We start from the raw sequence: 13592 nt of genomic DNA on the forward strand, positions 1-13592 counted from the left end.
GAATACGAGATTGGCTGGAATCAATGGTGGCGCCATGTTGCGTTTGGAGACCCCTGATGTGCCTAAACAGTGGTAACCCCTCAATTCTAACTCCAACACTAACCCCAACACACCCCTAACCCTAATCCCAACTGTAGCCATAACCCTAATCACAACCCTAACCCCAACACACCCCTAACCACAACCCTAACCCCAACACACCCCTAACCCTAACCACAACCCTAATTCCAACCCTAACCCTAAGGCTATGTGCCCACGTTGCGGATTCGTGTGAGATATTTCCGCACCATTTTTGAAAAATCTGCGGGTAAAAGGCACTGCGTTTTACCTGCGGATTTTCCGCGGATTTCCAGTGTTTTTTTGTGCGGATTTCACCTGCGGATTCCTATTGAGGAACAGGTGTAAAACGCTGCGGAATCCGCACAAAGAATTGACATGCTGCGGAAAATACAACGCAGCGTTCCCGCGCGGTATTTTCCGCACCATGGGCACAGCGGATTTGGTTTTTCATATGTTTACATGGTACTGTAAACCTGATGGAACACTGCTGCGAATCCGCAGCCAAATCCGCACCGTGTGCACATAGCCTAATTCTAAAGGTATGTGCACACGCTGCGGAAAACGCTGCGGATCCGCAGCAGTTTCCCATGAGTGTACAGTTCAATGTAAACCTACGGGAAACAAAAATCGCTGTACACATGCTGCGGAAAAACTGCACGGAAACGCAGCGGTTTACATTCCGCAGCATGTCACTTCTTTGTGCGGATTCCGCAGCGGTTTTACAACTGCTCCAATAGAAAATCGCAATTGTAAAACCGCAGTGAAATGCGCAGAAAAAAACGCGGTAAATCCGCCATAAATCCGCAGCGGTTTAGCACTGCGGATTTATCAAATCCGCAGCGGAAAAATCCGCAGAGGACCAGAATACGTGTGCACATTCCTAACCCTAACCCTAACCCTAGCCCTAACCCTAGCCCTACCCCTAACCCTAACCCTAACCCTACCCCTAACCCTAACCCTACCCCTACCCCTAACCCTAACCCTACCCCTAACCCTACCCCTAACCCTAACCCTACCCCTAACCCTAACCCTATTCTAACATTAGTGGGAAAAAAAAAATTTCTTTATTTTTTTATTGTCCCTACCTATGGGGGTGACAAAGGGGGGGGGTCATTTATTATTTTTTTTATTTTGATCACTGAGATAGATTATATCTCAGTGATCAAAATGCACTTTGGAACGAATCTGCCGGCCGGCAGATTCGGCGGGCGCACTGCGCATGCGCCCGCCATTTTGGAAGATGGCGGCGCCCGGGAGAAGACGGACGGGACCCCGGCTGGATCGGTAAGTATGATAGGGTGGGGGGGGACCACGGGGGGGGGGATCGGAGCACGGGGGGGGGAATCGGAGCGCGGGAGGGGTGGAACGGAGCGCGGGGGGCGTGGAACGGAGCACGGGGGGGCTGGAACGGAGCACGGGGGGGTGGAACGGAGCACGGGGGGGGGTGGATCGGAGTGCAGGGGGGGTGATTGGAGCACGGGGGGGTGATTGGAGCACGGGGCGAGCGGACACGAGCACGGGGGGGAGCGGAGCACAGGGCGGAGGGGAGCCGGAGCAGTGTACCGGCCAGATCGGGGGGGTGGGGGGGCGATCGGAGGGGTGGGGTGGGGGCACACTAGTATTTCCAGCCATGGCCGATGATATTTCAGCATCGGCCATGGCTGGATTGTAATATTTCACCCGTTATAATGGGTGAAATATTACAAATCGCTCTGATTGGCAGTTTCACTTTCAACAGCCAATCAGAGCGATCGTAGCCACGAGGGGGTGAAGCCACCCCCCCTGGGCTAAACTACCACTCCCCCTGTCCCTGCAGATCGGGTGAAATGGGAGTTAACCCTTTCACCCGGCCTGCAGGGACGCGATCTTTCCATGACGCCGCATAGGCGTCATGGGTCGGAATGGCACCGACTTTCATGACGCCTACGTGGCGTCATGGGTCGGGAAGGGGTTAAAAAATGATAAATTTGGTTCTACAATTTTAAACCTAAAATGTTAACAAAACAACATTTTACAGATGGTGCTGATGTAAAGCAGACATGAGAGAAATGTTATTAATCATTTTCTGTGGTATGACTATCTGGATTAAAGGGATAATCATTCAAAGTTTGAAAACTGCAAATTTTTTATTATAAATTTTTTTTAGAATTTCTGATATTTTTATAAATAAACTCAGAAACTTTCATCATAAATTTACCATTACCATAAAGTACAATGTGTCTCAAAATCAGTGGGATATGTTGAAGCGTTCCAGAGTTATTACTACATAAAGTGACACTGGTCAGATTTTAAAAAATGTGGCTCGGTCACTTAGGAGTTAAAATGGTTAGATGTGTGTATATAATATATTTGGGGGGGGGGGGGGGTATATATTATCTCTCAATGTCTCTATATCTAACCAAGCATTTACAGAAAAAACACAGCTAGAATACAAATGCTTTATTAATGAAACCGACATATATACATGTGGCAAAAATACACAGATTAAAAAGGTGTGAGGGATGCACTGTGCCGGACCATGATATTGACCCGGTTTTTTCCTACCGGTGTGCTCCTGTATTTGTTCATAATACAAAATATATACTCAATCTACAAGCATTCACTATAACGCTGAACTGACTGTCTAGCAATACATATTATTAGGCATATTATTATTATACATTTTTATAGCGCCATTTATTCCATGGCGCTTTACATGTGAATACGAGGCAAATATAGACAAATACATTAAACATGAGCAGATAACAGGCACACGGGTACATAAGGAGGGAGGACCCAGCCTGCGAGGGCTCACAGTCTGCAGGGGGTGGGTGAGGATACACTAGGAGAGGGTAGGGCAGGTTGCGCGGCGGTTCAGTAACCTCAGGATCACTTCAGGCTGTAGGCTTGTCGGAAGAGGTGGGTCTTCAGGTTCTTTTTGAAGGCTTCTATGGTAAGCGAGAGTCTGATGTGTTGGGGTAGAGAGTTCCAGAGTATGGGGGAAGCACGGGAGAAGTCTTGGATGCGGTTGTGGGAAGAAGAGATGAGAGGGGAGTAGAGAAGGAGGTCTTGAGAGGATCGGAGGTTGCGTGTAATGTATACTATGGAGAATTCCATAGTATAGTTATTGTGTTGTAGCTGCACTCAGTGTCTATCAGTAGTGATAGAATAGTCTGATAAGACAATAAGCTTATTCCCAAAATAGATGCATCTAGCAAGTGCCGGGCTATTTGATGGAAAGCATAGTAATTAGGCCATGTTCACACGTTCCTGATTTCCATCCTTTTTTTTCTGTACTAAAAACCGCAGCTCTTGGCAGAAAACGCAGGCCCTTTTTTTGGTGCGTTTTTTAGTGCGTTTTTTTATGCAGTTTTCTGTGCAGAGTCTGTGTGTTTTCTAGGGAGTTTTTTAGGGTTAAAATGGCTGAAAATACCCTAACCCTACCCCTAACCCTAACCCTATTCTAACCTTAGTGGGAAAAAAAAAAAAATTCTTTATTTTTTTTATTGTCCCTACCTATGGGGGTGACAAAGGGGGGGGGGGTCATTTACTATTTTTTTTATTTTGATCACTGAGGTTATATCTCAGTGATCAAAATGCACTTTGGAACGAATCTGCCGGCCGGCAGATTCGGCGGGCGCACTGTGCATGCGCCCGCCATTTTGCAAGATGGCGGCGCCCAGGGAGAGGACGGACGGACGGACGGACACCGGGAGGCCGGGTAAGTATAAGGGGGGGATATGAGGGCACGGGGGGGGGGAGGGGGGGGCGTCGGAGCATGGGGGGGTGGGATTGTGGCAGGGGGGGGGGGCAGCCACACTGCAGCGGTTCTGCACCACAAACCGCAGTAAAACCCGCAGATATTTTTTTCATCTGCGGGTTTTACTGCGGGTTTGACTTCACAATGGAGGTCAATGGGTGCAGAACCGCTGCAGTTTTGCAAAAAGAACTGACATGGTACTTCTTTTTTACCGCAGCTATTCAGCGCGGCTTTTTTTCCCGATTCCCGCATCATGTGCACAGTGGTTCCTGTTTTCCATAGGGTACAGTGTAATGTACCCTGCATGGAAAACAGCTGCGGAGCCGCAGCGGCAAAATCGCGGCGGTTCCGCAGTAAAAAACGCACTGTGTGAACATGGCCTTAGATTCAGACTGGGCTGCATGAACTCCAGAGAAACCCTCCACCATGATGCCCATTTTGGCAACCTGAAGCTGTGAATGTTTTAATGGAAACTCTGCTTATCCTTGAATTAAACATTATTTTCTACCTTGGCAGAAACGTCTATTGCATACTTTAATGTAATATTTTTCTCCACAGACCTCTTCATCGAGTGAACAATATTTGGACTCACAAAACCACAACTGAGAAAATACAGGTTTGGAAAAAGTATGTGATGTATGGGAAGACATAGAAAAGACTTTGAGTATTAGGGTAGACCTCATTGAAACAAGTGACAACCAGTAATCACCTAAATTTGTCATCAAAGGCGGGCGGTACAGAGGGTTTGGATTTTAGGATTGTGTTCAATGTTTGATGGCATATGCTTTACAGATTTTCAGTGTCTCTTGGTCGTAATCATCCTGCCTTTCAGAGATTGATTTATAGGTGTAGTTTCATGTTGCGCATGGTGTCAATTATCACTGTTTTCATTTGAAAAACAAATGTTAAAACTTCTTTCTTTAAGCATAGATTACAGTAAATACAGCATAATGCAGGGCTGGTTAGGCAGGGAATTTAGTAGTAACCTGAGGGATGTTTACTTCTGCAGTACTGGTATTGGTTTTCCCAAACCAGGGGCAGCTTTAGGACATCCGATGGTTCCTGTGTACTCCAAGGAACCTTTTTTCTTTTTATGAAACAGTGAATCTTGCATTCCACTAAGTTGAGGTGTGTGTATAATAAATTGTTGGTATATGTGTATATATTTATTGTATTATGCAGGAATCATATATTGTATTGCCATGTTACTACAACCTTTCTGTGCATATTTTAATAGGATACTTTTCTCCACAGAATCCTACAACGGTCATTCATCGTTCTGTTTTTGCAAACCACAGGAGAGAAAATGCAGGTTAGAAATATGTTGTCTGATGTTTTATGAGCCTATAGGACAAAATGTTTGAATTTGACTTTTAAAAATGTTTTTCTAGAGCCTTATTAACCCCTTCCCGACCTTGGACGTACTCAGTGCGTAGTTTTCGGCTGGTACTTACTGACCTTGAACGTACTGAGTATGTCCAGGCGATTTTGCGCACACATAGGCTGTGCACGCACAATCGCCTCCTGGTGACAGCTGACACCCAGCACTCAGTGTAAGAGCAGTCCTTGCACCACTCCAGGAACTTTAACCCCCTAAATACGGCATTCTCAGCATTTAGCAGGCATGCTAATGGAGAGAGCGCCCTGGGTGCTCCCAGTAATCAGCTGTTTGGCACTGCAGATGCATGTGTCGCGGCTGTGTGTAAGTCACAACACATGCATGGAGAGCCCAACAAACAGGCTCTCCATGCTTGTGTTGTGAGTGTCACACAGCCGCGACACATGCAGCTGCGGCACCAAACAGCTGATTATCGGTAGCACCCAGGGATCCAGGCTACCAATGCAGCTATTCAGTAAGTGCTATAACTATTCGTGTAATTTTAACTGAAAAATATAATTTTTTTAATTTTTCAGAACAATAGTTCAGGCAACCAGACTTCAACACCTAAGGAAGGTTCAAACCAAGATCCAGACCCAACTGTGAAACCCAAATTCAAATGCAAGGTAAGTTTTTGTGGTTGCTTTTATATTGTGTATTAGTTTTCCGGGTTCACCAGAAATATAAGCAAGCATTTACTGTTATTGCAGTACACTTATATACACAATCCAGGGATAGTTGTCTAATGGTTTTGTTATAACGATAGGATTTTAACCAGATAACTACCAAATGTCATAGATTTATCGCTCTTGATAGTGGGCTTTAACGTCTAAACCATTGTAAATTTTCAGCACGTGATTAAAGGGGTATTCCTATCTCCATGAGCCTGTCCCAATATGTAGTAGGTGTAATAGTAATATTAGAACATACCTCCAATTAGAAATGTAGTATAGTTCTTCTGATTTACTGTGTTCCGTGCTCCATGTGCAGGTCATTGCAGTAGCTTAGCTATCCAAGTTAGTTGTTAGCGGTCGTATCCATTGATATTTAAATGACTGTAATGCCCTGCACAAGGGATAAGAGACATACCAAATCCGAAGAATTACACTACATTTCTAAATGGCGTTTTTTGCTAATAATATTATACCTACTACATATGGGGATACCCCCTTAAAGCTGTGCTCCAATATATGCTGTATAACAGCAGGGGACCACGGAGAGGGTTTATTACCACTTACGACTTTTCCTTTGCCAGCTACTTTGTACTTACCGTAGCGATTGCCAACGCTTTTGTAGGAGTTAGGGATCAGTGAGATCTTTATGATTAAAAGAGCTGGTAGGTCTTTGCAGACCCAGATCAGTTCTGCTAATGATGCCTGGCGCAACACGGGGCAGTTTTACTTTACTATTCTATCATCCTATGGATGCTCTAGTAACAATGAGGAAACAAAGGAGCAATAAAAAAAATCATCTCTAGAAATTTTTTATCTCTTGCGGAACAAACTATTTAAAAAAAAATAAAAAAATTTAAGTATGTATAAAAAGTCTGCAAAAAAATTAACAATACTAAAAAAAAAAAATCAGTGGTCCCTGTTAAGAAAAAAAATGTTTAAATATAAGGCACATACATCAAAAACCTTACACATATTTGGCATCCAGACACCTGTATTAACCAGGAGAATTCTTTCAACTGGTCATTTGGTGTGAAATGTGATTAATAAATTATAAACAAAAAAAACTACATCAAAAATCTATTTTTCTATGTTTGCATTGAAATTTTTTTTTACAGTAATTTAATTTATTTTTAAATGGCATTAAAAATAGTAAAAGATTTTCCCTCTTAAAGCAAAGCCATATATAGCCTTTCTCAGTGAAAAATATGGGGAAAAAAATATGGCTGCTGCAAAGAAAATAGGAAAAAGTGGAAAAAAAATGTCCGGTCATTAAGGCCTGCTCAGACTTGATGGTCACTAAGGGGTTAAATATAACTTATATCACTTTATCAGACAATGATCACTCGTCCTTCATTATTCTTATATTAACACGTCTTGCGTGACATGAGTAGCGTTGCTGAAATTCTGTCTAAAGGAACAGTTATACTGCACGACTACTGTGGAACACTCCTTACCTAATTATTGGACCATTTAAACTGGCTGCTAGTCAGCTGCTGAATGAGCAAAATGTTTATTTGTCAAATGAAATAATTTTTTCATTTGCACACAAAAAGATAATCATTGTTGGCCGCACATCGCATGTGCTAACAGGACATGTACTGCCGATAACAATGGCAGCCGGGGCGCACGGAACCATCTATTACTGGTTGTTCTCTGCTCACCTGATGCGCAATTTGGCCTTTGTAAACTGGCTGTTAAATAATTGTTGATCTGGGAACAAGTAGCTGATCGGTGGATGTTGGCCAAACCCGCCAATATCAGCTTATTCAATCCACAGTCTGTGTATAAGAACCCCGGACATTTTATTGTCCTAATGGTGTGGTTGGTATATCGATCTGGCTAATCCGATTCCAGACTGCTAATTTTACAGTCTCCCGTAGATTATCTGCTGTCAGATGTCAGTCGCCAGCTTTCTCAGAGAATACAGGAACACTCAGCCGGGCAATCGTTCCTGTGTATGGAAGACCCGGCCAAGATGGTTTCCAGCCAAATCATTTATTGTGTATGGAGGCCTTTAGTGTTGCTGGTTGGTTAGACCACTAGATTAGATCTCGGTTTAGGGATGAATAGATAGTGTATGTACTCGGTCACAGGTTTGTGGTGATGCCTGCAGTTATCTGCAAGATAAATGCTGCGGTGCATTAATTACAACTATTTAGCTCTGTTCAGTTTTATTTGTACAAAATTAATTAGTTTTTGTTTTTTTAAGTAATAAAACCATAAACTTTATTTTTTTTAAACTCCTCAGGACTGCAACTTCTACTGTAGTTCCTTACAGAACTTTAGAATACACTTGCAAATGGCACATCAAACGACAAATGAAACCATTGAGGTACAGCATTTTCTATTATATTTTTAATTTGTTTCCAAGCTGAAATATTTATTCCTGCCTTTTCTTTGTGTGTAAGAAATTCTGTTTTCACCTATCAAATACACCTCCTTTGTTTTAAGAACTATTACTGCTACTGCTGTTCATTATTGAAAAGAATATCTGGAATCGGAGGTTGCAATAGCATTAATGCCTGTAAAGCCATGTTTTTGGCTATACGTAAGACTGAATGCCTCTGCTTGGAAAGCATGAGCAGTTTTACAAGCAGACTAAATGTCAAGATTCCTGTGCTCCAATATTTAGTAGCCTCAGTGCTACCAGGTGTTGATGACCCACAGAAGATGTGTTACTAGGTCACTAGTTGTCTGCATTACTGCTGCTAATAAATCTGTTAAGTCACAGTGGGCATGGGTCAAATACAGATGGAGCAGCATTTAGTGTGGGGAGAGGATTGGAATGGAAGGGTATTTAGTTTGGTGGGGTGGGAGGGGATGAGACGTGCACACTGAGTTATTGCCCACACTCCCGGACTCTAGGTGAGGAGAGTGGATGATTGCTCCTAGGTTCTCCTCCCTTATCCATTGGCCAAGGAGGTGACTCTCTAGGAGCGAAGTACAGAAGAAGGTGGCTGTGACAGTGTGGTGTGCACAGAATGGTAATGGTACTCTCTGTGTAATATCTACTCTGTGTAGGATAAGGGTTTTATATATTATATACCTCCCTGTTAGGTTTTTATAAGCCAGTCACATCCCACACAAAAAGGGTATTATTTTGTAGAGGGCACAAATTGACCTATTACTGTGCTGGAGCTGAAGTGAGGTATTATTACAGTTTAAACCACATTATTAATTTACAGGGGGCATAAAGGTGGTCATTACTGTGTGGTAAACTGCTGCTGTTGTTAGTGCTTACACCTGACAAAAGCACAGTTTAGGGGGCTCAACATTAGACTTAATGATATTGGTGAGTATGGCTGACTGTGTATTGTACATGGGGCTCCGTACAACAAATTGTCGGGGAACATGTCAATCGGACATGTTCAATTTCGGATTGCCGATTATCTTTGTTCTCTTAGAGATGAGCTACAGCCAGACATGACTGGCAATGGCTCTCATTGAGAACACAGGAGCACTCAGCCGAACAAGTGCTTTTATGTATGGGAGAGCCAGCCAAGATGGCTTCTGGCCGAACCAACAGGATCCAGAAAGTGAATGGCTGGCATTACACATTACAGTTTCAGGATTAGCCTGTGGTCTTCCACAAACTGTGAAATTAGGTTTAGATTTGAAGGGCTCATCGCAGACTGGCATATGTGTGCCAAAGTGATAGCTCATTTACATTACAGGGTTTGCTCTGGACAACCATTTTTCAGTGCATTAGTCACTAGACAATGAGTTGACCACAGCATGTAGCAAGTTTATTCTTCTCTACAAAAGTATAATCCTAAAGGATCTTTCCTGGACTTCTTCCTTATAAGATGACCTTACAAGTTTTCAGCTTTTATGCAATGAAGCATGTCATTGTATGTGAATAAGCTGACAGTCTGCAGAATCAAGACTCGATGGTAGATGTTTGTCTACCGAACACTTCCTGTCTTTGTACAAGATCTCTTCGCCACGTCTGTGGCTTCTACATCATCTGTCCACATCACTCTGCTTTCAAAACGTCGCTGATTACTGGTGAGTGGTACTGATACTGTATGGTGGAAACTATGCAAAAATGAGAAGGGCTCATGAAAGTCAGGAAAGAAGATTTCCTTCTCAAAATTACAGTTCTGGACAGTTAAATATTTGGGTGTGTATAATACAAATCCATTCATGATAAAAATGGTAATTCTTTCATGGAAAAACAGATACAAGTCAACTTTTTTAACCATCTTCATTTTCTCCTGAGAAATCCCATAAAGTGATGACATGCATTCTCCAAAGCATAGCTGCAAATGGATTTGGCCAACTGAGCAAAACCTAATAGTATATTAATCCCCAAGGAAATACAAAAGGCATAGCACTGTTCATACAATAGCTATGGAACCCAGTAAATTGAACACTTTTGTTATGCGAGAAGAATCTCTCTTCTTAGTAAAGGTACCATCACACTCAGCAACTTTGCAACGAGAACGACAACAATCCGTGACGTTGCAGTGTCCTGGATAGCGATCTGGTTGTGTTTGACACAAAGCAGCGATCTGGATCCCGCTGTGCCATCGCTGGTCGGAGCTAGAAGTCCAGAACTTTATTTCGTCGTCAGGTCGGCGTTTATCGTCATGTGTGACATGAAAAGCAACGACGCCAGCAACGTTTTACATGGAGCTAACAACCAGAGAGAACGATAAGTGAGTCGCCGTTACGTCACTGGATCGCTCCTGCATCGTTCTGGAGTTGCTGTATTTGACGTCTCTACGGCGACCTAAACAGCGACGCTCCAACGATCGGCTCGTTGTCTGTCGCTGAGTGTGACGGTACCGTAACAGTATGATCCTCATTCCTGAAGCTGTAAACTGGAGATGAGACCTCCTCTCATGTGACTTTTGCCACCACTTCTGTCTCATGCTGGCTTCCCTCATTTTTTTGTTATGCTAAACAGTGCTTGTCTTAAGGTACCGTCACACTGAACGATATCGCTAGCGTTCCGTGACGTTGCAGCGTCCTGGCTAGCGATATCGTTGAGTTTGACAGTTAGCAGCGATCAGGATCCTGCTGTGCCATCGTTAGTCGGCGCAGAAAGTCCAGAACTTTATTTCATCGCTGGACCTCCCGCAGACATCGCTGAATCGGCGTGTGTGACGCCGATTCAGCGATGTCTTCACTGGTAACCAGGGTAAACATCGGGTTACTAAGCGCAGGACCGCGCTTAGTAACCCGATATTTACCCTGGTTACCAGCGTAAACGTAAAAAAACAAACACTACATACTTACATTCCGGTGTCTGTCCCCCGGCGCTGTGCTTCTCTGCACTGGCTGTGAGCTCCGGCCAGCCGGAAAGCACAGCGGTGACGTCACCGCTCTGCTTTCCGGCTGGCCGGCGCTGACAGTGCAGAGAAGCACAGCGCCGGAGGACAGACACCGGAATGTAAGTATGTAGTGTTTGTTTTTTTTACGTTTACGCTGGTAACCAGGGTAAACATCGGGTTACTAAGCGCGGCCCTGCGCTTAGTAACCCGATGTTTACCCTGGTTACCAGGGGACTACGGGATCATTGGTCGCTGGAGAGCTGTCTGTGTGACAGCTCTCCAGCGACCAAACAGCGACGTTGCAGCGATCGACATCGTTGTCGGTATCGCTGCAGCGTCGCTTAGTGTGACGGTACCCTTAGCTGTGAGGAGCCAGTCCCCTCCAGAGGTGACTTTCCCATATCATATGTGTATTCAGCCTGGATTGAGCTGAGTATGAATAGAACATAGAGACACACATCTACTGGAGGGAAAAAGGGACAGGGGCAGCAATTGGGGAACAGCATAAGGCTTGAAAGAGGCACAATTCGGTAATATATTTAAAAGTAGTTTAAAATAGTTTTATATAATAAAAAAATCTAAATGACAGCTACTCTTTAATTACATTATCTACCTTTGCAAAGTTAGGAATCTTTGCAATACACTCAATTACGGTACTTTATTTTGCTTTCTTTTCTTCCAAACCTTATGCTGAAAGTTCTGTCAACTGCTTTGTTCATGCACTTGGAGTAGCTGACTTGAATTGCAGCTTTAACAAAACTTTGTACACCAATGTCAATTTCTGCTTCCTTACCCCATGCTCAGAGAGGGGGTATGTTTTTAAATAGTGTCTGGGCATGGAGGAATTGAGCTAAGAATGTCACACTGGAGTATGCATTTTTACTACAGCTACAGTATAAATCCGCTATTCTGTGTGCATGAATAAGGTAGAAACCCTTTCGGCATGTAGTTTGAGAGGAAAAAAAAACTAAGGTAATGAAGTCCATTGGAAAAATTCATAACTTTTTAAAGACTAATCAATACAGACAGTCACTGGGTTATGAACCAGATGCGTACTGTAAATTTGTTCATAACCAGAATATGTATGCAATTTGAAACTGTGCCGTGAAAATAAAAACATTATTGCTTGACCGCTCTAGCCAACCCACTACCCAGAATACGGTCCTCTTTCCATTGTCAATCGCCGCATCTCCAACCTCCTTACTATAGACCAGACCTTATGTCTAGTGACCTACCCCTGCAAAATGTTTGCTATCTTGGCCTTTTTCCAGAGAATATGAATAACACCAAAACTTTTTCTCCACTCATGGTTCGTGGTTGGGTGAAGCCATTTATTGTCAAACTACTGTGTTTTCTCTTTTTAAATCAAAATGACAACCCAAAACATCCAAACGACCCTGATCAAAAGTTTACATACCCCACTTATTAATACCGTGTGTTGCCCCCTCTAACATGAATGACAACTTGAAGTCTTTTGTGGTAGTTGTAGATGAGGTTCTTTATTTTCTCAGATAGTAAAGCTGCCCCACTCTTCTTGGCTAAAAGCCTCCTGTTCCTGTAAATTCCTGGGTTGTCTAGTATGAACTGCGTGTTTGAGATCTCCCCATAGTGGCTCAATGATTTTGAGGTCAGGAGACTGAGATGGCCAATCCAGAATCTTCACTTTTTGTTCTGCTTTAGCCAATGACGGGTCGACTTGGGCTTGTGCTTTGGATCGTTGTCATGTTGGAACTTCCAAGTAGGCCCCATGCGCAGCTTCTGGGCTGAGGAGTGCAAATGTGCCTCCAGTATTTGCTGATAACGTGCTGCATTCATCTTTCCTTCAACTTTGACTAAGTTTCTTGTGCCTTTGTTCAATTTTGGTCTCACCAATACAAATTACCTTGTTCCAAAAGTTTTGAGGTTTGTCTCTGTGCCGTTTTGCGTATTGTAGGCTAGATACTTTGTCGCATTTGCACAGTAATGGCTTTCTCCTGGTGACTCGAACATGCAGTCCATTTTTCTTCAAATGCCTCCTTATTGTGCATCTTCAAACAGTCACACTGGTTTTCAGAGTCCAGTATTTCAGTTTATTTGTGGGTTTTCTTTGCATTTCGAAAAATAGTTGGTCTACCTGACCATGGTTTTGTTTATACAGAGCCCCTGATTTTCCACTGTTAATCACAATTTGAATGCTGCTGACTGGCATGATCAAATCGTTGGATATCTTTTTGTATCGTTTCCTGTTTTATACAGTTCAACTACCTTTTCCCGTAGATCCATTGACAATTCTTTTGCTTTCTCCATGACTCACAATCCAGAAACGTCAATGGCTGGATGAAAGATGTAAGATTCTGGATCCCAGCTTTTATGCACACACACTGAATACAAGCAAACAGGTCACAGATGAGGATGCTACCTTTTTAGTAGCCATTCAAACACATTTGTGTCAACTCCTGTGCTTGTTAAAATCACCAGGGTAT

At 43.3% G+C, this 13592-nt stretch overlaps 1 protein-coding gene across 6 annotated transcripts in view; it reads left to right on the plus strand.

Moving 5' to 3' along the window:
• The window catches only part of LOC138642407 (uncharacterized), a 231528-nt gene that overhangs the window by 12831 nt on the left and 205105 nt on the right, over positions 1 to 13592 (plus strand). For 3 of the 6 annotated variants that reach the window (XM_069730531.1, XM_069730534.1, XM_069730535.1), the window contains exons 2-5: positions 4358 to 4426; positions 5054 to 5111; positions 5714 to 5803; positions 8100 to 8183. In XM_069730531.1, the coding sequence (XP_069586632.1) occupies positions 5106 to 5111; positions 5714 to 5803; positions 8100 to 8183 (180 nt within the window). In that variant the 5' untranslated portion in view covers positions 4358 to 4426; positions 5054 to 5105. Of the gene's footprint in view, positions 1 to 4357; positions 4427 to 5053; positions 5112 to 5713; positions 5804 to 8099; positions 8184 to 13592 lie in introns of those variants that run through there. The other 3 variants (XM_069730533.1, XM_069730536.1, XM_069730537.1) reach the window with 2 other exon arrangements.

The sequence above is a fragment of the Ranitomeya imitator genome, chromosome 6, assembly GCF_032444005.1.
Source record: "Ranitomeya imitator isolate aRanImi1 chromosome 6, aRanImi1.pri, whole genome shotgun sequence".
Lineage (NCBI taxonomy): Eukaryota > Metazoa > Chordata > Amphibia > Anura > Dendrobatidae > Ranitomeya > Ranitomeya imitator.